Here is a 25,677-nt window from a genome sequence, read left to right as displayed (position 1 = left end):
AGTGGCAGTTAGGGTAATGAAAGACATGTGGCGGGAGTGGAACCTGACGATATGTTTCCTAATTATTTTTCGGATGGAAACAATATAAAATGCCTTCAGGGTGTTTCCTTTAAAAATGATTGTTACTCCGAGTCGAAGGATGTTGCAGTACCTGTTTTCCGTGTCTGGGGGGCACTGTTTGCGAGAGACCTGGCACATCTTCAGCGGGACACTCTGAGGCTCCTTCAGCTCCGGCGGGGAGAGCTCTGTCCCTCTTTGAGGTGTGGGGGGAGGCGACTCCCAGGGGTGGGCGGCCGCCGTGGACCCGGAGTTTTTGAAGAAGGCCGACATCTCCTTGATGTACTTCACTGCAGCACAAGACAGAAGAATGTTTAGGGTTTCCAACTCAAGACCCTCCAGGCACTCGCAGCAACATCTCCAGCGTTCAACCTCACAACAAATTAACACAAGTAAGAAATTCAGCGCTTACTCGCAACCGACAGTGACGGATTCTGCAAAATACTTTTGAATCCAGATGGATCTCTCAGAACACCTCCAAATTTTAAATATCTGATGCCTCAATAGACCTTTCCTAAAAAATAACATTGATAACGTTAATAACTTCTTCCTTTTAGATACACCATAACCTTGTGTTATCTAAGGGTCAAGGTGACCCAGAAGGGGGGCCTCCTTTTGGGTCACCTTGACCCTTAGATAACACAAGGGTTAAGCTTGGAACGATCTTCCTCTCTCTTTGCACTTGATGGAGTCTACTGACTCCTTTAAGAAACATCTTAAGACGTTTCTATTTGTTCAGGCTTTTCCTTATTTTTCTGGAACTCCTGTTGTGTTATCAGTTTTATCTTGACCTTTAAAGTATATACTTTATTGAATATTGTTTTGATTGTTTAAGCGCTTTGTGACCCTGGTCTGGAAAAGGGCTTTACGAATAAAAATTACTTACTTACTTATTTGATCATGGCTGGACACAACATTAGGGAAACAAAAAGCTGACGCGAATTTCACATTAGTTTTAAGGAAAGTAAAAGGTTTAAATCTGCCAAAAAAGTAAATGTAAAAATTCCTCATATCTGCTGCCAATGGCTTTTGTAATGTCAGGCAGAGTGGAAGTAGCAAAGATGCATTACTGACTCCTTGTTGTCAAATATGACTGCATTACAAGTTGAAAAGGTTCCTTATAAAGGCGTTTCTGGGAAGAACGGCCTCTGTTGGTTACACCTACATAATGGAAGAAGTTGTTTGAAAGCCAATCCTTTATTTGCACAAGGTCTAAGAATATCAGCAGAAAAAGGTTTCAGACTGAGGAACACTTTCAGGATATTGTTTGGTATTGTACTCTTCAAATAGTAGATAAACCCAGAAGTGTTAAGTATGAGGGGGGATCTGGAAATATTCATTACAACCAGGGATCAATACAATTACGATGCAATAGTAAGGAAATATGCTAAAAGTTCAATATTATAAAATGCACAAAGGATTTCTTAATGTTGAGTCTAAACCTCACCATATCAAGGCCCCCAAACATCATCAGCCTAGGGGCAGGGACATTTGCAAAAGACAGCTTCAACATATATAAAGAAACAAAAACTTTAAGAGAGTACTTTCCCTACTTTTATTCCCTTAACAATATGTATTATTTGTTAAGCCATTCAGGCAGCCATCGCTATTTTTCAAATGTTGAAGTCTTCCTCTCTAAGATGCAGTAAGTCCCTCACCATGATGATGTTTTGAACTTGTTACTTTATAAAGTTCTCCCCCATTTGTAATCTCAGTGCAGGTTAAGAGAATTGAGCGCATTATGTTGTAATTATGGGCTTCGCTCTTCCTGCAGCAGCGAAGAACGGCCTGCTTCTTTCTATATGTCCCTTGGAGTTGGAGACCTTTTGAATTGATGATGCGAGGTGACAAGCCTAGGTGCGGAACCAATAACAGCATAGTGGGTGTGGTTTGCTAAGATTTAAGGTTGAGAAATACATGTTCGGAGTGGGAGGGGCTTAAGCACATTTTCTTATATCAATATTTCAATGAAAAGAGTTTTGTACAAACTGATGATACAATAGACGTCCAAGATCTATTTAAGACACATTTAAATCAATACATTAGTTGCTCTATAGTCTGAAGAATCTTCCACGGTAGGGCTGTTGTTCTGCTCCTTTAGTTCTAGCTAAGAGGCACAAACAGCCAGCATGACACAGAATGTGACATCACTGGGTGGTGTGGTTAGGTACAATAGGAAACTTGGAAACCCAAAGATACAAAAGCCATGTGTATGATCCGGGGAGATGATGAAAAAAATGTTTCATTTTATATAGGATGACATACTTTTAAAATTCTTTCCGTTATTTTCCGAACAAATGAACAAATGACTGATACATTTCAGAGTTCTCCAAAAACATTCAAGCTATCTTTATCTATGAGTTTCTTCTCACAAACCCAAAACCAGCTGGTACGACTTCTATCCTCTTCGATTGGTACAAGAGAGGCGGGGAAACCTGCCTGGGATCACACAAAGTATTTCTGGGATCCTTGTTCAACAACTGGGTGTCCCTCATGGCACCAGACGTGGAAGCCGTTGAGTAATGGATGTATGAATATTAACAGCTTCCTCCATGTCTACATCTGAAGTGAAACAACATCCATACAACCATAATGACAGAGTTAGGCGACCAGAACCAGACCACGGTCGTCCACTTGAAAAACATGTGCTTATTTGTCGCCACATCTATAAATGCAACCTGCTAGTTACACAGATTTTCTCATGAAGTGTTTGTATTGCTTTCTCCTGGAAACCGGTGTTTAGCTCCTAAAATGACAATAATCAATATGTGATCAGTTCGGCCGCAACCACCCTGGTGTGATGAAGATCCCGGGAATCCAAGGTCGTCTCCTCCACAACACGTTTTTTTTCCAAGTGCTTTGTGGTTATGAGTAGTAAAGAAAATATGTCTGGCTCTGAGATCAACGCGAGTGAAGGTTAGGATTTGAACCAAATTCACACGAGTTCCTTTGGATTAGTTATAGTCAAAATCGTGATCGAGAGCCAACTATTGCTTCGTCTTGTTTGTTTAATTTTTAATTACGTCAATACAAAAAGTTTTCCACTTTTTCTCTTGTTACAACCCAAACTTGTTTCCATTTTTATTTGTTGCTTTTATAGTATTTTCAAATGTTACATGTGAAGGTAATGTTAATATTGTCTTATAATAAGTTATACAAGTGTTTTTTACGTCAATGAAGTGTAATAGTAAAATGAGGCTAATTTTATGAATAATAAATGAGAAAACAAAATTAATATTTGAAAAATATGAATGCATTATTTACACACTAGCTTTCTTCAAAAGATACAAAAAAGAAAAAACATCAAACAGAAAAATACAGAATTTAATGAGGAAATAGAAATACCAGCGAAGACAAAGATACGTTTCTGTACCCACTCTGTCACGTCTAGTGGAGTAGATGGAGAAGGAGTGGTATATGTATTAGAAGTAGTAGAAGTGTTAGAAGTGGAAGAAGTGGAAGAAGTGGTAGAAGTGGTAGAAGTGGTAGAAATAATATAAATAGCAGAAGTGGTAGAAGTGGAAGAAGTGGTGGTAGTGGTAGAAGTGGTAGAAGTGGTAGAAGTATTAGAAGTAGTAGAAGAGGTAGAAGTGGTAGAAATAGTAGAAGTGGTAGAAGTGGAAGAAGTGGTAGAAGTGGAAGAAGTAGTAAAAGTGGTAGAAGTAGTAGAAGTGGTAGAAGTATTAGAAGTAGTAGAAGAGGTAGAAGTGGTAGAAGTAGTAGAAGTGGTAGAAGTAGTAGAAATGGTAGAAATAGTAGAAGTGGTAAAAGTAGAAGTAGTAGAAGTGGTAGAAGTGGTAAAAGTAGTAGAAGATGTAAAATCAGAAGAAGTAGTAGAAGTGGTAAAGTAGTAGAAGTAGTAGAAGTAGTAAAAGTAGTAGAAGTAGTAGAAGTGGTAGAAGTAGTAGAAGTGGTAAAAGTAGTAGAAGTACTAGAAGTGTTAGAAGTGGTAAAAGTAGTAGAAGAGGTAGAAATGGTAAAAGTAGTAGAAGTAGTAGAAGTGGTAGAAGTGCTAAAAGTAGTAGAAGATGTAAAAGCAGAAGAAGTAGTAGAAGTGGTAAAGTAGTAGAAGCAGTAGAAGTGGTAAAAGTAGTAAAAGTAGTAGAAGTGGTAAAAGTAGTAGAAGTGTTAGAAGTGGTAAAAGTAGTAGAAGAGGTAGAATAGTAGAAGAGGTAGAAGTAGTAGAAGAGGTAGAAGTAGTAGAAGAAGGAAGATCCACACTAGTGTGTTTACTTGATCCGTTTGAAATCAGGCTCAATCAAAAGAGACGATGACGATCAAGTCAAAAACGACACGGTTTCATTCTCTATTCAAATGCACCATCCAGCGCGCACACGCCTACACACACACACCGACACACACACTTGATTGCAGGGGAAGTGGTGTAGGTCTGGAAGGACCGAGGTAAAAATAGCTGTGAGGACGCGAGCAAGCATGAGGCTGAAGGTAGAGCTCCTGTTTCACCGGGAAAGTGTGAAGTGCTGCTCTTGCTCCGGATTAGAGTCAGAGGGCAGGCAGATGAGTCCCCGCACAACAGGGGTCAGCGAGGCGACTTTCACCATTCCCCCCGAAAATAGAGCTCCTTCCAGCCAAGCAGGCGACCACACACACTCTCACACGCACACACACACACACGAGACACTCATTCCGAGGGAAACTTTCTTCACACTTTTGACACACACTTGTCTGTGGTGTGATGTCGGCCTGACAGCAGCTGCCAAAACCCCTGCACAGCAGCTGCGGAACGTGAGAACGCAGGAAGTTGAACAAAGTGAGTCGTCCTGAACCATCACACTTCCTGCTTGACCTAATCTTGAAGAAACTCTGTAGTCACTGTCACTAGAATCAGTCTTGTAAGTTACTGAGACAACTATGTGTCAATAAAAATGATATTAGTTATTAATTTAGGGTAAAAATGTGGCTTTAAATATGTTAAAAAAAGTTTCATTGAGTAAAGATATTGTTTGAGATAAGGTTGTGTTATGGTTGTGTATTTGTTGGACAATGTAGTCATTAGTATAATATTAATATTTTTTTAAATATCAATTCACTTAAAATTCCAATAATACAGTAAAAACTTAATGACCACCTAATGCCATATTATTGTCACATTTGTGCAGCACTCCGTTATTATCGTGTTTGAATTGTATAAATACAGTTTGCGTACTATTTTATACAATGTATGTTTCTAAATAGTAAACCATCATTTTGTTTTTATATTAAGGAATTAGATTAGCTTGACTTTATTAATCCTTCTGGAGATCTCCTTTGGGGGATTGGGTACCAGTAAATACGTTCAAAATATTGAATGGTTGAACTAAACATTTTAAACTTTACATTTTTTCATTGAAACGTAACGACTATTATAAAAACACTATTTAAATTTAATTTAATTTAAAAGGAAATAATACTGAATTTAGAAAAAATATTTTTGAATTATTGGAATAAGAATATCAAACTATGAGTAAGAAATGATAAGATTTCAATATGAAAATATTTGTAGCCTTTTAAACTCCAAACAAAATGTTTTAAAACTACATTTATTATCAACATCTTTATACTAAATTTTGAAAGGCTAAAAATAAAAATATATTGTAATTTATAAAATGTTAAAATAATAAAAAAAATATATATATAATTTAAATTAGAATAGCAAGTTATAATTAAATTATTCCCAAAAAATGTATAGAGATTATTGAATAATTATATGATTAAAAAAAAAAAGAATTCAGTTAAAAATAATAAAGTTTCAACATTTGACATCATTGAGTTAAGTTTTTTTAAATAATAAATTATAATAAAGTACTTAAAACAAAACTAAGGGATCGTTAAAAATGGTTATACATGTTAAAATAATGAAGTGCATAGAGTAGAACCTAAAAAAGGTTTTGGTAACACTGCATAACTGTCATGCAATTCAAAATAATGGGTGAATAAATCATATAAAATCATTACTTAAAAGTAATTTACAAAAGTTAAATAAGCGTAAAGGTAAAAGCGGAAGAAAAGATAAAAGAAAACACTGTTATTTGAAACTTTATTCCTAAAACAATTCTATTTAAATGCAGTAGGTCTGTAAGCTATTATACAACAGTCTAAAGATGAAAAGTAAATGTTTCTATTAAGTAGGTTTCGTCGTGAAATAAGATCCAGATTTATTTAGAGTCAGCAATAAGAGCAGCAGCGTGGTTTAAGGTGTTAATATTTTGTGCTATTTCGGGACACTAAGTTTATAGAGTGCTTTTCAACTATGGGATGCAGTATGCAAACGAGTATGGAATTAAATGTGCAACTAAATTCATCAAGCACTGATGTTTTACTTTTAAATGAATGAACACATTCAAAATTCATTATGAAAAAAAAATAAAATAATGAGTGTAAACAATTAAATGCAAAATAAAATTAAATGTAAATAAATGTAGTGTAATAAATGAGATGTAAACAAAATTCAGTGTTAACGTACTGGCAACCAAGGAGAAGCAATCGATCCCTGACATTACATGGCGACACAACATTTAAATTTTACGTATAATTTATATAATTTTTTTTAACACTGAATTTTTATCTAGAATTTTTTTTTAATTTAATTTTACATAGATTTTCTTTTTACATCGATTTTTACGTAGGATTTCTGTTATATTGATTTATTTTACACTCATATTTTTTTTACATCAAATCTTTTAATGCAAAACAATGCTTTGAACTGAAGACTTTAAAATTCAAAGTCAGATTTTAATCCTGTATAAATTAAGTGCCTCAAAATTATATGCAAAGTCTGGTGACACACATTTACTTCCATAAATGAGCAAGTTATTCTCAAGTAGAAACAGCGTCACATTTAATTGAAATCAGTTTCTACCCAAAGAAAACATGACTTTCTAGGCGGGGGGACGGGGGGGCAGTTGTGCCTCATGTTACACTAGAGTGTAATAGGAGTACAGTACGAGGTCTGGCGGAGAGGAAAAGCAAGAAGAACAGATGAAACATCAAGTTAGAAGACCCGGGCGTGTTGAAAAAAACTGCTACGCTCAGCCAGAAATGTCATGAATACTAGAGATGGCACACTTAATACAGAGTTAAAATTAGCTGAGATGGCACTGTTAATACTTCAGCTTATCTGGAAACCAGTCAAACTACTAAATCTCTGCAATCTTCTGCAGAATCCCAGGTGAGGATTGAACAAAATCCTGCTCGGTGAATTCTAAATCTCTCATTTCCTTGTTTCGAGGAAACGGGGGACACTAAAAAACGCAACACGCGAGCCATTCCGTTTTGGCTACCAGGCAACCGTGGGAGTCGATGGAATGTCATTGGTCAGTCGGTGACCTCACAAGCACGCAGTTGGGCTCTGTAGACCACAGCGACCAAACAATGACTCAATGTTAGCGCACCAACGAGGAAGACATGTACAGGGCCAAAACAACGTCATATATTACAGCGAAACAAAAGAAACACTCGCTGTTTTATTCACTCTCTTAAGGTCAGGAGAGGGGAGAAGAAGTGAGTGGCTTGTACACGCCAGAGAGAAAAGACTTGAAGTGTTGAAGAAGGAGCCTGGAATTACTAGTAAAAATAACTGCTGTTTATACATCGGTGCTATGTTGTGCACATTCAGCCCTTTTTTACCGACTCAGACCAGGACCAGGCGGACACACAAAAGTTCTTTCCTAGTCTTGGTATTTTGTTCTTAAAATTCAATTGACTTCTTTTTTTTTTTATGTTGACTTTACATTTTATTGGTTGTTTTTTTAATTTCAAGTACCTTTACTGTAACTATAGTTTAATGTCTTAATCAGTGTTGTGAAAACTCCTTTTTATCCACACCTATATTTTTGTCTTTTTATAAATTGGTCCTTTATTGGAAATATGTATTATAATTATACAGTATATATAGAATTAGCATCAGATTATTTAACCCGTAAAATGTGCACACATGACAGAAACAAACTATACATAAATTCTAATTTTACTAATACTTTCAATTATCTTGAAATATTCAATTAAATAGGGAACACAAATAAACACAATCTTGTTTTTAATTCTTCTTCTTAATTCCTGTTTCATTGGTAAACTTTTCTTTATTATTTTATGAAAAATTCTGTATTTATATTTATTGTTTCAAAGTCTGTTTATCCTATAGCGATATTTTTCTTAAAAAATAAAATGTGTCACATAATTCAGATTAATTTTTCATAGATAGGACACGTTTTTAAATGTTAAATCATATCAACAACTAAATAGATTGGAGGGATTTATTTAACCTAATAATAAATTCTCAAAATAAACTTTTTTTTAAAAGCTTCTACGAAGGCTAGCGTCTTAGGTAAGACATTTAATCCTAATATGTGTAACATTTGTAAAATATTAAACAAATAAATGTAGAACTTCATCCATGTTATCTAAAATACTGTGAAACATTGGTCCTCCTCTGAAAGATTAGCATAAGTCCAACGCCGCTCCATCCCACTTCATTAAAATTGCAGATAAACGTCGACCCTAAGGGGGATGGAGGTGTGGAGGAGAGAGAGCGAGAGTGCAGGGGGGCAGCGCTGATGTCTGCAGCGACTACTAAACCCATTCTTGTGCACACATTCGCATGGTACACACAGTGCGATAGCGATCTTGAATCGATACAGTACAAGTGAAGGACACTTGAACGGAGAGTGATAAGCTTGATATCATGTCTTGAGACGAGAATTTAACTTTGGACTAAACTTTTGAAGAAGGAGAAACGAGGACAACGATTCGAATACAGGAAGTGATTCATCTGAAGACTGTAACTGAAAATGAAACCACATCTCTACAATAACAGTGACAGGGTGACAGATTTTTATGTATTTTCTGCCTCTGTTCCCCTATTTTGTGTTCAAAGAATTACAGACCCGGTGGTGACCTGAGGGGGTCACCCAGGGCATGTCGCTAAAACACTATTTATGGATTCACTTAAATGACCTAAACACTTTAATAATGCTCAAATTAGGGCTTTACATGATAATTCACTGATAAACTATAAAAGCACAATAGAAACATTTATTTTACATTTAAACGACTAATAATGATTGACAGAAGAGACCAAAACCTTTCTTACAAGTCATACTTAATAAAAAGTATTACCGGATATTGAGCCTCTATCCTACCAGTAGCAGTGTTTGAAAATACCCGCCTGCAGATTTTCCAAAAATTGCAGAAGACAAAATTAAAAAACCTGCAATTTTTGCAGACTGACGATTTATTGCATTTGCAATATAATCGCGATCTATAAAAAATGCGAAAATAATTAAGATTTACAGTAATGTTATGGGTTACAGAGCTATATACAATGTTAATGTGAGCATATTTAGGTTGTAGTACGGAGGCTTGTGTATTTTCAGAAATATTTTAATATATATATAATAATATTTTGACATGTATTTCTAGCACTTAGGTCATTTTTTCACTTAATACCCTTTTAAGAAATATATTTTACTTGGTTCATTTTTTTTTTCAAGTGTAATCAAGTTCTCAGACTGGCCTTGGCCTTGACCAGTCTCGGGCCATAAAAAATAAAAGTTTTTGGTTTTGACTCGGTCTGTGGTCTTGTCTTGGTCTCTACATTGCCTGGTCTTAGAAGTTTCTTGGTCTAGACTACACGTCTGGTTTAAGACTTTTCCCCCATTGTTTCGCGAAAACCAGCCAGTATCCATTTATTCTCAGATGAGGAGTACTAGGGTCAGCTCCACAAACAAAGTAGCAAATGAAGGATTGTGCAAGTAAAAGAAGTGCATGATACCTCATCCAACCTAAGTGGCTCCTTCTGTATCTCTTAGTATAATGATAATAATATTATAAAACAATATTTAAATGTATTCATATTTCACATTCTTTGCTCAACCATCCATCAAGGTAAACTGCATTTCTGTGAATATATTGATCCACACACCGCTGACCTTCCCTCACCCAGCATGTGTCGACACCAACATGATATCTCAGCAAACACGGAAAAGACCGGCCAGTTCATTTATCAGGGTCCCCGGGAACAGGGGGTTGAAAAGGTTCCCCGCGAAAGCCGTGGTGGGAGAAGGTGTCTGGGGACCGGTAGTGATTTAATAATGCGATATTTTATGGAGTTAATCCATTCCCAGTGCCGAAAATAAGCAAGAATGTCTTCACGGGCCAGCAGGCTCGGACAGAAAGGGAGCACAGAGTGTTGCTTGAAGGGGTCAGAAGCTCCACAGCGGGACGTTGCCCACAACTGACAGCCGTGTGAGATTAATGGTGTGTGAACAGTGGAGCGAGGAACTAACAAAACAAATGTTTTCTAATGTAATCGAAGCTCGGATTAGAAGCTCGCTTTAATCAGCAGAACAGAGTTATACAAAATGTTTAAATAAATATAGATCACCTTAGATGAGAGCACAATACAAATTTAATAGTTCAAGAGCATACATTTGAATTGTAAACAGAATCTTGTTTTAAAAAAGTACTCAGAGAGCGAGGACATCCATCCACATTGTTATTTTTACAGGACATCATCACACAATTTAAAGCTCTTTTTTTGGCATTTGAAATAAGTTTAATTGCAAAAAGCCTCATAGGAAAGCATGACTTTACCTGCAAAAAACCACCATCAGTATTCCGCACTGTCTTTTCAGAGTCAGTAGAATTAATAAAAAAGTAAAAGATCGAATGTTACTAGTTGTGTCTGATGTACTGAGAATGCCTTCTCAACGACTGCCTAGATTGGTTTGATTACTTTACATCTTTAAACTTTAAAAGAACTGAAAGACGTAGCGAACATGAAAAAGTAATGACTCGTCAGTATATGCGCATAAAAAGAAGTCTTTGAAAGAAGTCTCAAATTCTTTCATTTAGTTCCTTATTCATCATATGAAAGGTAAAAGGATGAGTGATTTGATCTCCAATAAAACAGCTGCGGATCAGCGAAGGTTAAATGAAGTAATCGACTGAATCAAAGATTAAAAATTTCAATTTAAGACAGACCAAATGTTCCTAAGAATGAATGACCCACATCTGGAGATAAGAACATGTGTGAAATTAGGAGCAAGTTTTTTATCTTTCACATGCATGTGGCTCTTTGATCATGGAGGGGAAAAGGATAGTGATGAGGAGGAGTTTGAGACCAGTGATAGTTAGTAAAGGAATGTGGTATTATGGGGGGACGACACTGGCTGGAGAAGAAAGGTTTGTTTCAGAAGTAGCAATTACACTGTCACAGATGTGGAGGCAGCGAGTTTTAATGAGGTGATAAATTATATTTGTGTCATTGTGCAACTTGAACAGCAGTGTAGGAAGTTGTGGTGACATGTTCGCCCCAAAGTAACAGACTTCTTCCGATGAGGCATACAACAAGAGGACGAAAACAAGTGATCCTTTCCAGTATTTGCAGAAAGCCTCATCTCGCATTATTCTTAAAGAAGTGCTCCAACGAGTCATTTCACGAAACAAATTCACAAAAAATAATTGAAAATAGTTGTAGTGCACAAGCCTGGCTTGCATGCATGAAAATGCTTACTCGCCCATAGGAACAACAACACAAACAATCACAAGCTAATTGAACATCATAGTGGAATTTGATGTGGATTATTTATGCAAGCTGTAATCGGCCACATTTGTCACCTTAGACTCTACAAATAGTTAGGACGTATAAGCCTCTGGGCTTCGTAGTACAGCATTACTCCACAAGGCTCTGTAGTATTACTTCCTGAGGCTCTGTAGTATTACTATGTGAGGCTTCATAGTATAACTCTGCAAGGTTCTGTAATATTACTCCCCGAGACTCTATATTATTACTCAATGAGGCTCTCTAGTACTACCCTTGGAGGCTCTGCAGTATTACTCTGCAAGGTTCTGTATTACTACTACCAGAGACTCTGCATTATTACTCTTTGAGGCTCTGTAGCATTACTCTGCAATGCTCTGTATTATCCCTCTTTAAGGCGCTGTAGTATTACTCTGCCAGTCTCCGTAGTCATACTCTGCGAGGCTTCGTAGTATTACTCTGCAAAGTTCTGTATTATTAAGGCTCAAGGCTCTGTATTACTACTCCAAGAGGATCTGTAGTATTACTTCATAAGGGCTCTGTAGTATTACTCTGTAAGGTTCCATAGTATTACTCCGCAAGGTTCCGTATTATTACTCTGCGATGTTCTGTAGTATTAATCTGTGAGGTTCTGTCGTATTACTCCGCAAGATTCAGTATTATTAGTCTGCGAGGCTTTGTATTATTACTCTGGGAGGCTTCGTAGTATTACTCTGCGAGGCTCCGTAGAATTACTCTGCGAGGCTCCGTAGAATTACTCTGCGAGGCTCTGTAGAATTACTCTGTGAGGCCATAACTATGAAAATATACACGTCCATTGATGATGCATCTTATAATCCGTTGAACCTAATGACCCAAAAAATACATTACAAAGGCACATTTATACATTTACTTTATATGCGACATTTGCTTGTGTTACATTACCACTGGTTTGCAACATCTAGCCTAAATGCTCCCACAATCCTTCAGACATATTACCGCAAGCCTAGTAGGGTACGATGTCTTGCCCAAGGACAATTTGACTTGGATGGATTGGAACCGCCATCACGAACAAATAGCGGCCCATTGCTACCCTAACGACTGTGCGGAGGATATGACATCATTACTCCATCCACTCTGGGACCAATTTAAAATAAAAAATTGTCATTTCAGTGACCGAGAAAACTGTTTACAAGTCGACAGAGAATGGATACAATGATAACCTATAATTTATTTTTCAAAGATACTGCAATATTTGAAAAGAATACGCAGCCCAAAACCTGGTTGACGTTTCCATAGAGACGCCAGTCTTCAACGTTTTAGAAATGGTTCTCATAAAAAAAAAAAAAACAGCCATTGAAATGTGATTTAAAATGAATTATGAATGGGCAAAAAATATTTTCAGGACTATATTAGACATCAAGACAAAAGCTGATACAATCAATACCAAATGTTTCAATGGGGAAAAAACGTTGTGTATTTGGTTCTTGAAGGCTTCTTCTGTTCCGGCTGTCACGCATCACAAGACAGTTCTGAGGAAGAAGAATTAAACTCCTGAAGCTCGTCTGACCAGCCGTCTAAGCTGCAGAGATGTCAACGGTGTCCAAGTTATAGGTTTATAAAACCCTTTCATTTGAGTGTTTTCTACAGCCTTTACTTTACACACATTTGTCAGAAGGTGACAGTAAAAGTCAGCCGAGCAAAAATAGAAAAGATAAAAAAGCAAATACAAGCAGTCACAGGGGCATGAGGAATGCTCTAGCTGACAGTTACTGTACCAATCCAGCATGATGAGAAGTCCGTTCAATGTTTATGGAAAACGTGAAAATCCTTGGTGACCAATTGCGGAGTAAAAAAGTGTTAAGCTCGAAATTTTCCCAGAGATCCTTAAAAAAGCTTGGACGAAAAAGTGACAATAACACCTGAAGATGAGTCTCTTGCATATTTAACAGGCACAAATTGTCAGATGTTTCACATCTCACACCGATTCGTGTTTATAAACTGTGAATTGGAAAATTCTCACTTTGAATCCGAAAACATTTGCAAGGGCACTTTGAACCTGAATTGAACTCTTGGTAAAAAATTTGGTGCCCGCAGGAAAGAGCTTTAAATTCCACATCTCAAGCTGCATGATATTCCACAAACCAAGCTTGAATCTGTCGAGAGAGAGATAGAGATATATGCTGACCTCGCTTTTTACTGCGTATATGTATCTTTTGTTAATGGGCTCAAGTCACACATGTCCTTGAAGAACTGCCGTTTTAGATAGGATATGAGGGTTTAAGCGAAAACTATGAAATGAAATCCTGCGGTATATTTTTTTCTTGCCATTATAGCTTGAGACCAAGTAAACGTGATAAAGATGGTGACTGATGAAATGTCAACAATGACCTTGTGGGAAACCCGTAGGAAAGTAAAATATGGCAATACCTTATCTGACTGAACAAAGAAATATGAGTCAAAAGACTGTTTGCATGAGCATATGAGAAATTAAAAATGTAAAGTCTGGTAAAGTGGTTGAGATGTGTATTTAAGATGGATTAAACTTAATTTATTGCATTGATATGACATGAGTTGTTAAGAAAAATTGTCAAATTTAAACCTTTTTTTTTATTAGTTTTGGTTTAATTTTGGGTATAAAATAAATGAAGTATTAATTGTCTACCTTTATTCCACTAATAGGGTTGCATTGTCATGCCAGGTATGGACACCCTGGACAGCCAAACATACAGTATACGCCATAATATACATAGACTGTTGGAAGGGGCCACCCAGCCAAAGAACTAAGACATTGAGATATTTATCCTGAATGAAAACTATATAAATATACTGAATTAACCAGTACAAAATAGCGCAAAAATATTAACTGAATTACAAAGCGTTTATAAAATATTTCAATTAAAAAAATATATATAATCTGGGGTCAGTACATTTTATTTAAATATAAATCACAAAACAATGTGATTTAAAAGCAATTTCTTTTTGCTTCAAAGGGTACACAAATCAATTATCTAAAGCATAAAATTAAAGGAAAAATGAATAAACAAGTTCTAATTAAATAGTTTGAATCATGGAGAACAATAAAATAATGGTAAAATATGTGTAAAACATTTGTACATAATCAGTTTCAAAGTTATAGTATAGACAGACAACCACTTATGCAAACACTCATTAATTGAACTCTGGTTTCATCCCACAGTCCAATTAACAATCAGAGTACTTGGAGGAAACTCCTGATGTGATGTTAAAGCAAGAAACACCATCTTAGCAGTGCCTTGATTAAAAAAAGAAAATCTGACTTTAAAGTATCCTGTGCCAAGTGTCGATAGCAAACAAAGGCATAAATAATGAAACACTCTTAAAGTGCAGACCTCGGCCAAGCAGCTTCCTTCTTCAAATATGCCAACAACATCAATATGTTTAGGTATAGAAGTATACATTTGTTATAGGACAAAAGTTATTCCCTGGTCCTGCTAACAGTGTCAAGTGTCTCACCACAGCTAGTATTAACATATCAGTGTTAATAGCATGTACGTAAATATCAGACACAAAAGAGTAGGGAAAATTTCTTGAGGGGTCCCCGCATTTTTATGTAAATAAGGACAAATTTAACAGAGGCTTTTATTTCCCTGGTGGGCCTTAAGGTGAGACCTCAGTTAACCTTTCAGTTTTTGCGAATACGCTGTTTGTGTAATTAATTTCTTTAGATTATATTAGATTAGATTGACTTCATTAATCCCTCTGGAGATCTCCTTCGGGAAATTGGGTTTTCTAGTAGTTTTTACAGGATTATTTTTTGTGGAATTTAATAATTTGTCCGGGGCAAGCGTCACAATGTTTGCAGACTGTGAAATGTTAGACCAACCTTTTTAGACCCTAATAAATACAAGAAAATACAACTCAAATGTGTCATTCAGGGTTCGATGACAGTCAAGCTGACTTTGAGCTAAGTTAAGAATACAATATTTGGAAAAGTGATCCTACTGCTCACATCCAGACAATGCAATTACATTTTATATATACATTATATCCGTCATGTTATGAAAAAAAATTACCTCAAGACACTTTACAGTTTAAGTACGACAATGATTCTTCTCATGAGGATTGAATGCGGTCAACAGAAATATCTCGAAGGTGCATTTGATCTGCTGGACTCTAACTGATCTGGTTTGTATTACAAGAAGATGGTGCCACCAGACATGTTAAAATTTCCTCCACACATAGTTGTACTTGTGCTTCTGTGAGCTCACCATGACATAATGATTTACCCTTGCACCTCTACCTTTAACCTTAGCCATTACAAGTGAGTGCACACCCCCTCTGGGACCCCCTCCCCTTTTAGAGCATGACTTTAAACTGAGGTGACCTTAACCTTAAAAGACAAGTCAGAATACTCAAAGAGCACTTTCAAGTCAGACAAATGTTGTTGGACTTGCAGAACACACATCCTTTAGGCAAGGGCGATCTAGAAGACACTGAAGTAATGTGAACCCAAGATAAACTTTTACATAAGAATGAAAAAATACATAATGGTAGTTCCACTTGAATCATGAAGGTATGCTCTGTCTGATTATATTGATTGCAAGCATTTATTTACCGTATTTTCCGTACTATAAGGCGCACTTAAAAGCCTTTAATTTTTTCAAAAAGCTAGTGGGTGACTTGTTTAAAAACACTTTCTTGACTCTGCACCGACCGAGCCGACATAGCGTAGGCGGGATTACAACATTGCGTCATCACGTGATTGGACTTATGACGCACGTCACATCATGGCGGATGTCTAGGGAGTAAGATTACTGCCACCATTTTGAGCGAGTGTGTCTTGGTTGTTGTACACTCAAAATCACTCTGCTGCACGCCCCACCAGTCATACACGTTGTTCAACATGTCATACACGTGCGCTCTAGCCGTCATACACGCGCTCAACTTCTCTGCTGCGCACTCAACATTTATCTGCTCACAACACCAGTCTCACTCATTGCTGCTTGAAGCCTTTTAAACATGATTTGAACATCGTTACCATGGGAGTGAACGGTGTTGTCAGAACGCTAAATAAAAATAACACACTGTCTATTTGTCAAAAGTTCACCTTTTTTGTACGAAAGACAACTCTGCAAACACAGATCCTCCATCTCATGCGATAATCGATATAAATTAAGAAATAAATCCGGATGACCTTCTCACCTCTCATTCATTCGTTCTTTTCCGGCAGTCACACATGAAGACACAGTGGAAGTATCGCCGTAATAAAGGAGACACAACTGCACGTCCGAACATGAACACATGCTCACAAGTGCACACACAAACACACAGACCAAGGCTGTAAATGTCGCCGGGAGGAAATGAAGGCAGCTGTGTCTTTATGGTTTCATCTGGTCTGTTATATTTATCTGACCCTCTCAGGTGTTCACTGTCTCTTTCTCTTTCTCACACACACACACATACATACGCATTGATTATTCCATCACATTTTAATGCCGTGGGTGACAAGAGCAGCAAGTTACCAGGACAAAGGGTGTCCTTCTCTCGGGATCTTAGAGATGCTCTCCAGTTTATTCAAGCAGACATATTGACTTCACCTGGCTTCTTATTCACGGAGAGTAACGTCCGCGGTCACCAAGACTTCTAGTTTCCAATACTCTGAGGCTCTCTTTAGATAACTTGATGACTTGTGCAATATTTTTTTTAACTTACAATCATTACTGTGGGCCACGGTTTTTCACACAACAATGTGGCTTATCTGATTGTTACGGGTTTACGACCTACAGGAGGCGCTCTAGCAGGAAGCACAAGGTGAAAAAGATAATGAGCAGAAACTAGAGTTTAAAAATCTGGAGGGCATTCAAAAACGTTATTACACTCAGCAGATTCATTCCCGTGTTACTACATTCATGAAAGTATAAGTAAAAAAACAAAAAATATTTATGAACCATCTAAATAAATATATTTTTCAGTTTTTCATTTAATTTGCGCTGATTATATTCTGATTACAATAATTCCCAGATGATGGATCTCAAAATAGACTGTTCCTTTAGTGTATTACTTACTGCCAATGTTGCCTTATTCGTCTTCTTTAAACTTTCGGGGTTTTCAAAGCGTTTCTTTTTTTTCTTTTATAAACAGCTGTGTCATCCTCGGTTTAAACAGTTAATCAAACTTTGGCTGGAAAAAAACAAACTTGAAACATGAATCACCCCTCGAGGTATGACTCTAAAGTTTGTTTCAAGTATTGCAGTACAGAAATCAAAACACAACTTAATAACGCCACAAAAAAAATCGTTGACTCTCTGTTGGACACTCAGAATTTCATTCGGGTTTTGGCTGTTATGTTGTGCTGGGGATTCAAACTGTTAGATCTGGAAACAGGGGGTTCATCACGAAATTCCAAGTAATGTATATTAGGGGAATTAAATATGTTTATTTTTTTTATGGTTTATGACGAACTCTCGCTTGTTATCTCTATACCACAAGAACACTTATATAATGGTTTACGTGTTTGCGTAATGGCTGTATATCCAGGAACTTGAATGCTAAGAGGCTGTTTTCCTTCGACTAAGGCTGTCTGTTGTAGTCAAAAATGCCCTCAGCATAACAAACAAATGCAGAGCGATTGTTACCCTGACCTTTAACCAACTGTCAGTGTGAAGTTACATATTGGCTCCCTGAGAAGATGCCAATACATAAACAACAAATTCACAAGGAATTTTTTTTTTCCACGTCCTGAAATGTCCTTGTGCCTTCAATCAGCTTTGACGCTCGACCAAGTGCCCAGCAGTCTCCAACACAGACGAGCAGAGACGACCGCCTGCACCCACCCACTCAAACCCGTCCCCTCGGTGAGCCCCCGAGCCTCCCTCACTCCCCACATGAAATGATTCCCGACATGACGGATCACAGAGCAACACTGGTTGAGCTGTCTCTTATCAACACATTTCTGCATGACTGTGGACAAGTAAAGATGGGGAGGGGGGACGATGATTTCCCCTGGCTGTCTCTCTCGCTGAATCTGCTTCACTGACTGAAGCTGCTCACCATATAGTCTGCCAAAATATCCCCCAAAAACTCTCCCATTCATTTACTCAACAGAACTTTGTTAAGGAGGGTCTTTATACAAAATTGCTCTTTTTTTTTGTGTCCGATCTATTTAATGAGAAAGATGAAAAAGAAAAATTCAAATTCTACTAATAAATATACTAATAATAAAACTGTTTAATATGAAGGATTATAGACTCAATGAGTTTTATCAGTTGAATATAAATCTGAACCTTAATAATTATTATATTATTCAAATAGTTTAACCGACAGTACAGATCATTTATGGTTTATTTAGAACAACTACTTTTGTCGAGGCTTCAATACAAGATAGACATTACTACGAGCACATCCAAAGTTTTTGGGTGTTTTTAAATGTTACTTTTGCATGCATCTTTGGGCTTTTGTCTCCAACTCTAAAAATGAACAGATTACAATATCCCAACCTTGAGTCGACATGAGGGTGCCTAGAAAATAATTAAAATGTGAACGTTAACTTGGTTCAGTTAAGTTTAGTTACAAAGAGTAATTTGATACATAAGAATAATGTTTCATGTCCAACCTTTTACATATCAACCTGTAACCCCTTCACTAATACAGAGACAGAGTTGTTGTTTTATACACATTAAAGACAGGATATATCAACTGAAAAATATCGGGAGGGAAGGAAGGCAATTTGTGACATTTCTGTGTGAAGTTTGTATGTTTTTCCCGAGTTGCGTGGTTTACTCCGGGCACTCCGGTTTCCTCCAACAGTCCAAAACCATACTGACGTTGATTGAGAACTTGGGGATATTGTCCGTAGGTATGAGTGTGTTTCTGAAAGGTTGTGTGTCTTTGTTTGCCCTGCGACAGACCGACGTCCTGTCCAGGGTGTCCCCCGCCTCTCGCCCGAAGAAAATGGGAAAAGCTCCCTCCCTGTGCGACCCCCATAGGGAATAATCGGAAGAAAATGAATGAATGAATGATTGAAATTATTTAGTTGATAATACTGTACAATAGGCCAACTTGGATAAGGAAAGTCACAATTTGCTATGTCACAAAAATGATGATTTATGACCATCCTTCACTTTTATGTACCAACTTTATGCTGTTAAAAAGATGCTGGGTTTTACAAAAATTAAAGACAGGAGAAAGCAACTCATATACCCTGTCAAATGCACTATTAGGCGCACTGGATTATAACATGCAGCTTCAATGAATGGCCTATTTTAGAACCGTTTTCATAAATACGGCTCACCGAATAAAAGATACAGTCAAACGTTTGACTGGGGTTGTGTTATGCATCCACTGGATAAAGCTGTGCTAAAGGGAATGTCAACAAAACAGTCAGATAAAGTCAAACTTTATTAAGCGTTCTGAAAACTCTGTTCACTCCCATGATAATGATGTTCAAATGATGTCTAAAAAGCTTCAAGCTGCAGCGTGAGAGACAAATGTTGAGTGCGCAGCATAGAAGTTGAGCGCGTGTATGACAGCTAGAGCGCACGTGTATGACATGTTGAACGCACGTGTATGACTGGTTGAGTGCGCAGCAAAGTGATTTTGCGTAAAAAAAAGGTTTTGAGTGTACAACAACCAAGACACACTCGCTCAAAACGGTGGCAGTAATCTTACTCCATAGCCATCCACCATGATGTAACGTGCGTCGTTAATCCCACCCGTGACGACGCAATGGCGTAATTCCGCCCACGGCGTGTCGCCTCAGTCGGCGCAAAGTCATGAAAGTGTTTCTAAACAAGTCACCCATCAGGTAATGTTCATATATAAGGCACTCCTGATTATAAAACACACTTTTTTTGAGAAATTTAAAGGCTTTTAAGTGCGCCTTATAGTACGGAAAATACGGTACTTGTTGGTTAAGCAAGAGCTTCAGTTTAAATGTTCCACTTCTACGACACTTACTATCTTGTATGTCTTTGAAGATCTAATTTCTGTAAATCTGTGCTTAAATAACAAACTTATAATTTTCTAATATCCAATTGAGAATGTTAATAACAGAGCAACAATTAATTTGGTTTAATAAATTTAAGCGTTATGACTCAAATTGTACGCTAATCAAATTTCCCAAAGGATTTGTTTACCCAAGTGAAATGATATTTATCCATCCAACCATCCATCTATTCATCCATCCTACATCCATACATTTGAAATTTTAAAAACAGTAATACTAGCAGGGATATATCCGTGTGGAGGGAAAATGTTAATCGCAGTTTGTGTTTGACTTACTTTCCTATTGTGTTTTATGGTTAACATCAAAAGGTGCCTTGACATGGAAAAAAAAAGAAAGTTAAGTGTTGCTCTTTAAAAAAAAAAAAAGCAGTGAGGCAACATTTGAGTGATGCAATGACTTGGCAAGAGGAAGAGATGTTTTATAAAACACTTTTCTTTGTAATTTTCAACTGGAGATCTCATCTTAAATTCATCAAGTGGGATCAGACTTGCTGGCCTGGTGCTCACAGCCATGTGCCTCCTCCAATAATTTGATGAAAAACAGATAGAAGGAGTAAGACAGGGAAGGAGGAGTGAGAACAAAACAACAGCAAACTCCCGCTGCTCCTCCGCAAACCTGCCTCGACACAGCAGGTCCGCTCACCTCGCCGTTCTCCAGCCTGACATGAGCTCACAACACACTCTTTGTGTCAAAAGTGTTTGATGGTGTGCAGCGTTGCTCATTAGCATTGCCCAAATCTTATTTTCTCGTCTTTGTATCCCTCGCGCCATTTCAGACAAACTAATTACTTGAATGTTTCAAGGTCGTCTGATCAAAGTACAAATAAAGCTTTTTCTCTTCAATCTGGCTTCGTCACAGTGGCCAGGCAGGAGAAGAGGCTTGAACTCCGGCTTGTTTCTTTTCTATTTACAAAAAAAATGTAAAGTATATAATTGTCTCTGCTTTAAAACACACAAGGATAGACTGCTCACCTAACCAGGGTGTCCCTCGCCTATCACCCTTTGTAGCTGGGATATAGTCCACCCTCGGACTACCAAGAATAAGCAGAACAAAATTCAGGCGGAAGATGCTATTTTTTAGGATGAGAGTAACTATAATTGGTTAGGGATGTGTATTGGCAAGAATGTGGCGATGCGATAGAGGGGCAACGATATATTGTGTTACTGAAGGAATACTAATACTGTATCCTCTCGTCCTCAGTCATCCTCGGGATCTGGCGGGATTTTATTATCATAAATAAATAAAAAATAATTAAACTAAAAATAAATAAATAAAATAAATGTTTGTGTTTTTTTTTTATTGATACACTGCTGTTAAATATCGATACAGTATTTTAATTAATTTACAGAGCACATGACTCTTGAAGAAGTCGTAACTGCTTTCATTTGTTTTGAAACCAAACTAAGTCGAAAGCTTTAAAAGCTGCTGGAGTCCACTGTATCCTCAAGTCCTCAGTCATCCCAGGGATCTCGCCGGATTTTATTATTAAATAAATGAAAAAATGTAACTTAAAATGAATGAATAAATAAAATCAATGCTTTTTTTAAAATTGATACAGTGCTGTTAAATATTAAAACAGTATTGGGAAAATAAATATTGCGTTAAATCGCTGTATCAATATGTTATCCAACCCTTAATATAAATAATATTTGACTCTAGTGTTGCAGAATTTACAGACCATATGACTCTTGAAGAAGTCCTAACTGATTTCATTTGTTTTGATACCATAATATGCTCAAACATCAGCTTTAAAAGCTGCTAAAGTAAACTGTATCCTCTCGTCCTCAGTCATCCCCGGGATCTCGTCGGATTTTATCATTATAAATAAATGTAAAATAATTAAACTAAAAATGAATTAATAAATAAAATAATCATTTTTTTAAATTGATACAGTGCTGTTAAAAATCAGTACAGTATTGTGAAAATAAATATTGCTATATTTCGCTGTGTCAATATGTTATCACAGGTATACATCAGTCGTCCCCGGGATCTCGCAGGATTTTATTATTCCAATATCGACGGAAGACGTAAAGGCTGTTGCCATCTAGCGACCGGGGGTTTCATTTCAAGACAAATATGAGCTAACGCTGTAAATTTAATTGCTAGAAAAGCACTCTACAAATATTACTTTATTGAAATATGAACCAAAAAAATAAATATATATATATATTTTTAAATGATACAGTGCTGTTAAATATCAAAACAGTATTGTGAAAAATAAATATTGTGAAATATCGCTGTATAGATATGTTATCACACCGTTAATATTTATAAAATTGCGTACAACTAAGCAAGTAATTTCTCTTGAAACTAAGTAGACCTCAAGAGTGAATGGATAAATAATGATAATATCGGTATCAGTGTGAAACTTGTACCTCGTTCTTGCAACAAGTATCCTCTTCACTCCTGAGTCAATTAACACCTATTTAATAATGAACATTAACAGCGGACGTGAGATCAGAGAGACGCTTCAGGTTAGTCAAGAGAGAGACAGTTTTCAATCTTACCTTCAAGAATGACCTCCTTGCCCGTTTTCTTCAGCGCCTGCACGGCCTCGTCGTGCGTGGCCTCCCGGAGGTCAAAGCCATTGACTGACAATATGGCGTCTCCGACGTAAAGCGCCTCCGTCTGGTCAGCTGCCAGCCCCTTAAATATCTTGGAGATGAGGATGGGCATCTTGTTCTCCTTTCCTCCTGCAAGTTTGAAATAGCTCCATTTACAAACCACTTTAGAATTTGCATCACTATTTAAGTCTTAATTTACAACCATTCTGGATTTAAATGACAAATCTAATGACACTAACAAACTGAGCAAAACAAATTATCTCCAACTTCCTGCAGTTTTCATCTTTAATCAGTTGTGGGAGCATTTGAGGACAGAATCCTAGCTTTGCCTTTGGCAATTCCCCATCTTTTCCACTTATTTCATTAAAGGTCAGTCCCTAAGCTGACGGATCTGTTGTTCTCTCCTAAATAAAACCATTCATGACAGAAATAATTGTCGATACCTGCTGGTTGGTAGTAACATAAAGGCTTGATGGTGAATTTAAATAATCTTTGTTTAAACGAGTCATTAAAATATGAGAGTTCATAACAAATAAAAAGCTCGACTTAGATGAGGTGAATGTTATTTTTGATGCAAAGTTTCTTGAGAGTTAATTGCTGAGCTTAATAAGCTTCTTTTGAATCTGCATTTTGTATACTATATTAGATGATGCCATAGTTTGAGTCATGTAACATCATATTTATATTCTGATTTTGATATTATTCTGACTCTAGAAACCAACCTGAGCTTAGACATAGGAAAGTACGTTTTCCTTAAAGGGCGACTAATGTCACATGTTTCAAATGTTGATGCAGTAAGTCTCTAACTTGTTACTTTATAAAGTTATCCACCGTCTGATATCTGGGCGAATAAGAGGTTACGAGAGAGGAGTCCATTGTGACGTAATAAAGGCTTCACTCCTCCTCCTGTAGTCACGTCCCACTTTGTTTATACAACGAGTACCTTAGAGGTGTAGACTTTGATGACGCATGATGTCCAACCCTAATGTTTGACCAATCACAGCAGAGTGGGCGTGGTTATGGTAAACAATGTTTAATCTCCAGAAAATCCATTTGTTTTCAGTGTGCGGGGCTTAAGCACATGTGAATGTTTGTGTCTGCAAACACACATATACTGATGTGTCCATTAAATTGATCTTGGACCTCATTATCTGCCCTTTAAAACTTTACTACAGCTATTTCATGAAGCCTCATCAACCAGTCCCAAGTAGCAACATACTGTATTAAATGGTAATAAATAAAGCCACAGAAATAATAAACTGAAGCCATTAGGAACCAAAAATGTTGCCACCTAACTTTGTATTGGATTAACAACTATTGCAAGTAAAGCCCACATAAACTCACTGGGTTCAGACTATATTCTGAAAATGATGTACACATTATCTTGTATATTTAAAAAAAAAAAACAATGTTTTTGCATTAAGCATCTTATTTTTTTAATGAGATGGTGGGAGGAAAAGCATCTGAGATCCGCTGCCTAAACCAGAAGGTATACATCACATCAATGTACACTGATCTAAGTGAGCACCCATGCAGGAGGAGAGTTGCCTTGATTTAATTAGGTAAGGCAATTTATTTCAGAACTCATCAGCAAACTTGTAAATGGAAAACAAGTAAAGTGTGGAGATGATCATAAAGAATACATCACTTATTTCTGGGACACTCTTAATGCAAGGCTGGACGTTACACTGACAACACCACAGACCTTTAAAACAGGAATTATACACGTCAATTAAGGGAGATTCTTTCACTTTTAAGTCACCTCTAATACTTAGAGCTAGATTAGAATGTCTCGAAGACTCAAAATAACCTCCTGATAACCTTTACACCCAATCTGTACCACTGCAGTGAGTTAAGTTAATCTTTTGATTAAGATAAGAGAACCAAAAAAGAAATATGTATGTTCAGTAATGAAGAGCTCAAAGAGCTTATTAAAATACTGCCGTGCACCTTGTGTGACCTTAATGTCTATATTTCTTTGGGAAGCTTTGGTTAAATCGGAGAGACACAGGCAAAGGCAGGATCGTTTTGTTGACCTTTTTCTTTATAACGTTCACTAACCTTTGCTTTAGGAAGAAGTACTGCTTGTTAGTAAGTGGGAGGGAAAGAAATTGATGATATCTTCTAGCAACACATTCACAGGTGTCATTGCGGTGAATTCAAATCCTGTTAAAAAATGTCAATTCAATTGGAATTCAGAAAAATATCATCATTAAATGTGCATCATTATGAAGTTTTTTCCTTGATTTAAGTTTGAAATAATGTTATTAACTAGTAACCATTCCTTAATTAAATGATAAATGGAGATGGCGACAAAAAAAACCCCCACAAAGACAATCACTGCATGTTTAGTGCACTCGTAATAAATTTAATTAATAACTTTAATGAGTGATTAATAAAAGCCATAAACTTTAGCTTGTAATCATTTAAATGTGTTTGTGGCAGATCAAAACATGTCATTATACAATTATTTATTGTTGTTAAACAGACTTGAACAGATACAGTCCTATATGGGTGTGATAAAAAATACATAAATAAATTAAAAAAAAAAT

General features: G+C 36.8%; 1 protein-coding gene across 1 annotated transcript in view; it reads right to left on the bottom strand.

Moving 5' to 3' along the window:
- The window catches only part of snta1 (syntrophin, alpha 1), a 39,482-nt gene that overhangs the window by 5,187 nt on the left and 8,618 nt on the right, over positions 1-25,677 (bottom strand). The window contains exons 2-3 of the mRNA XM_087801482.1: positions 23,069-23,254; positions 152-347 (exon numbers count right to left, since the gene is read on the bottom strand). Of these exons, the coding sequence (XP_087657608.1) occupies positions 152-347; positions 23,069-23,254 (382 nt within the window). The remainder of the gene's footprint in view (positions 1-151; positions 348-23,068; positions 23,255-25,677) is intronic.

Source organism: Callionymus lyra, chromosome 10, assembly GCF_982586985.1.
Source record: "Callionymus lyra chromosome 10, fCalLyr1.hap1.1, whole genome shotgun sequence".
Lineage (NCBI taxonomy): Eukaryota > Metazoa > Chordata > Actinopteri > Syngnathiformes > Callionymidae > Callionymus > Callionymus lyra.
Note: the sequence above shows the minus strand (reverse complement) of the source record. Positions and strands in the feature narration are given on the sequence as shown.